Source organism: Propithecus coquereli, unplaced genomic scaffold (genome assembly GCF_000956105.1).
Source record: "Propithecus coquereli isolate 6110/MARCELLA unplaced genomic scaffold, Pcoq_1.0 Scaffold57, whole genome shotgun sequence".
NCBI lineage: Eukaryota > Metazoa > Chordata > Mammalia > Primates > Indriidae > Propithecus > Propithecus coquereli.
Genome location: NW_012151618.1, coordinates 2,639,386 through 2,642,757, shown reverse-complemented (window position 1 = coordinate 2,642,757; position 3,372 = coordinate 2,639,386). Strand labels below are relative to the sequence as shown.

At 39.0% G+C, this 3,372-nt stretch overlaps 1 protein-coding gene across 1 annotated transcript in view; it reads left to right on the top strand.

Moving 5' to 3' along the window:
• The window catches only part of WDR72 (WD repeat domain 72), a 266,498-nt gene that overhangs the window by 44,609 nt on the left and 218,517 nt on the right, over positions 1-3,372 (top strand). Inside the window, 1 exon segment of the mRNA XM_012658023.1 lies at positions 1,587-1,782. Coding sequence (XP_012513477.1) covers positions 1,587-1,782 — 196 coding nt within the window.

Genomic DNA, 3,372 nt, shown 5'->3' with positions numbered 1-3,372 from the left:
CTGTCCAATTAATTTCTTTCTATTTTTGGTAGAGACGGGGGTCTCACTCTTGCTCAGGCTGGTCTCAAACTCCTGAGCTCAAACGATCCGCCTGCCTCGGCCTCCCAGAGTGCTAGGATTACAGGCGTGAGCCACCGCGCCCGGCCTTGATATGCTTTTTATTCATGAGGTTTTCCTCCTTTTTTTTCCAATTATTTTTTTCTTTCAGCTCCAGGGCAGCAGTCCAAGTCACTTCCTCTCCTGACCCTGTTTACTCCTGCCAGTCATAGATGATTTAACGCTAAGGATCAGGACTCATTCAAACCAAGTCCAATAAAAAGGGAGTTTATCGAAAGGGTATAGAGGCAATTCTTCAGACATCCAAGACAGCACTATAGCAAAGGCTCAGTGGAACTTGACCATAAATTCAGAAACCAAGGTCCCCTAGCTCAAAAGAGTCTGTTTGGCTGTGATTACTCCCTTCTCTTACTTCTTCCTATGAATTCTTTCAGTTTCATAATTTCAAAGGCCTGGAAAACAGAATGTGATTGGCCTAGTGTGGGTCACTAGTGTATGTGTGCTCCTGGCCATGAGAGTTGTGTTCACGTGGGGTGTGTGTGTATGTATGGAAGTTTCCTGAGGCACATTGGGCTGCCCGTTCTATGAGCTATGGGGTGGGCAGGTTCTCCAAGAGGTAGGATGAGCGAGGAGGAATGACATCTGATCCATTCTACAAGTCTGAGCTCCACGTCTATCTCTCCTGCCCTTTTGAGATCTTTTTCTCAGGACTTCTGTAATCTACTTTAAAAGAATTGGGGGGAAAACATGTACTGCCTCTCCCCTCCCCCCCTCCCCCCCACAGAGGATAATGATGAATATGGAGAGTCTCAAGGGATCTCAATTTATGCTCTAAACGCAACTGGACTTCTGGCTAGATTATTAGCAGCCAGCGTGGATAGTCATTGTCCTAAACTGTGTTCAAGGTAACCACATGCTGACTTTTTAAAAAGTGTGTCAAGGACCATTGTCCTGTGAGCCTATTTTTGGTCCTTGTGTCTTTGAGACTTTACATTCAGTGGGAACTATCTAATGCTTACCTCTTTTAGATTGTGTCTACACCGAGTTTCCTGTTTGGATTAGAACCTGTACAGTTCTGGGAACAGCACCAAATCACATTTTCCTTTAAGTGGAAAATATCAGCTCATGATACCCTTGGGCCTAAGCTGGTGTCTACAAATAGCTTCTTTTTGTGGCAACAAATTAGTTCTGGGGTTTATTTTATTCTGCATTATTTCCGAGGTCTGCCTCCCTGCCTGAATTTGCTGAGTGATGGTCAAGTCCTTCATTTATCTTATAAGTAGATCTGCCCTGGAATTCTCCTTTTTACTTGTATCTCTTGACCTTCCTGAGAATTTATTGAGTTTAAACTTGGGGTTTAAAGCTCCTCTATAGAGTGTTATGCAGTGAGGTACTGTAGAAAGCAGAAATGTCCTTTAGTAAATGGGGCTTTAGCAAAATTTTTTTATGTTACTGGGGAAAAAAATCTGATTTAATGATAAAGAAAGCATTTGACTATTTCCTTACACAAGCGTGTTGTTTTTTCACAGGTAAGGGGTGATCAGATAATTTGCTGTGTGTGCAGCGACCATTCTGTGGGTCTCCTTCACCTGGAGGGGAAGAGGTGCCTCTTGCGTGCCCGGAAGCACCTTTTCCCTGTGAGGATGATAAAATGGCACCCGATAGAGAATTTTTTAATTGTTGGATGTGCAGATGACTCTGTCTACATCTGGGAAATTGAAACAGGTAAACTGAAATTTTATTCCTTTTTTGTCCTTTATGTTTATGATATATAAGCATCTGTCCAGATGGAAAGTTTCATAGAAGACATAGTGACGACTTCACTTGCTTTAACCTTTGGTTGGGTTGTATTTAATGACTTTGGATATAGGCATGTGTGGAAAATAAAACACAATGCCCTAAGTCAGATCCTGACCAACTGATGATTAGCTGACAGGGCAGTGCACAGGAATGAGCCGGATATTTCTGGAAGCTATAAATAAAAACATAAGTTATCTACTTTAATTATTAACAAGAGAGAAATTTAGTGTCCTACTGGTCTCAAATTATCATTAAATTCTGCCTTCTTCAGCATACTCACCATCTCAGCAACATTTTGAGCTAATTGATGATCAGTAATAATGGAATATAATTAATTATAAAACTCCAAGAAGTTGAGTCAGGGAAACTGAAAACTGAGTGGCTCAGATTGAACTTTCAGTATCATAGCATAGAGAATGTACATTTTGAACTTTAAGATTTTTTAAAAAGTTTTACTACATGACTAAAGATTGAGAGTAACACATTTCAGAAAATGCTGGGAACATATCAAATAAGGTGAGGTAATTAATGAATGTGAGTCAGGGGAGTTCACTTGAGAGTACATTTCACTGAAACTATTGCATGATTTTTATTGATTAATCAGTGGTGGTTTTATGTTGGGTGTTATTAACAGACTGCATAGTTTATAATATTATAGTTTAGAGCCATACTTCCCAAAATAATGGCTATTTTCTTTACATTTGACTGTCATGTGTTAATGATGATGACTAATGTACTAGCGTCTAGAGCATGCAACATAATACTGAGTTACATTTGTACCTGGTTTTATAGCTTTGATGGGCTTTCCTGCTCATTTTCCCATTAGATTCTCACAACTTCTGAGGTAGGTAGGAGAGATATTAGTCACCATTTTATTGATGCGGAATTTGCAGATCTGATATGTAAATGTACAAGATTGTTCAGCTAATAAGTGATGAACCAGTTTGAGGGCTCTGGTTGTTCTTTGCACAATATACACAAAATTAGGAGAGTTTTAGGATTCTTAAGTAATTTATTGATCTGAGTGGTAATTTAGTATAATGGATAAATTAGACTCTAAAGCCTGGGCTTGCCTCCAAGACCTGTGAATAAAGAGCTATATGACCTTGGACAAATTACTTGGCCTTTTTGCCTGTCAATTTCCTTATCTGTGAAATGGGATAATAATAATTTCCTGTCAGGAATACGTGAGCTAATACTACTTTGCTTATAAACAGTACCTATAGATGGTCAGCCCTTAGTGATAGTTAACTATTACTGTTATATTAAAGAGTGCAGCAAAATCTTGCCTTCTGTCTGTGAAATTTGAATCTGTAAAACACATGTGTTTATAAATGTGTACAATTGCATTTTCAGTTGTGAACACTTAGTAACCAAACATATTTTTCATAGATAAGAGAATTCAACAAGAGAAAAGAAATGTCTGGGCAAACTCACAAGTGTTCATGGTCCCCTTGCCCCATCAGGATACCTTCAGGCTATGCAATTTTTAATTTATGTATTCTTTGATATGTG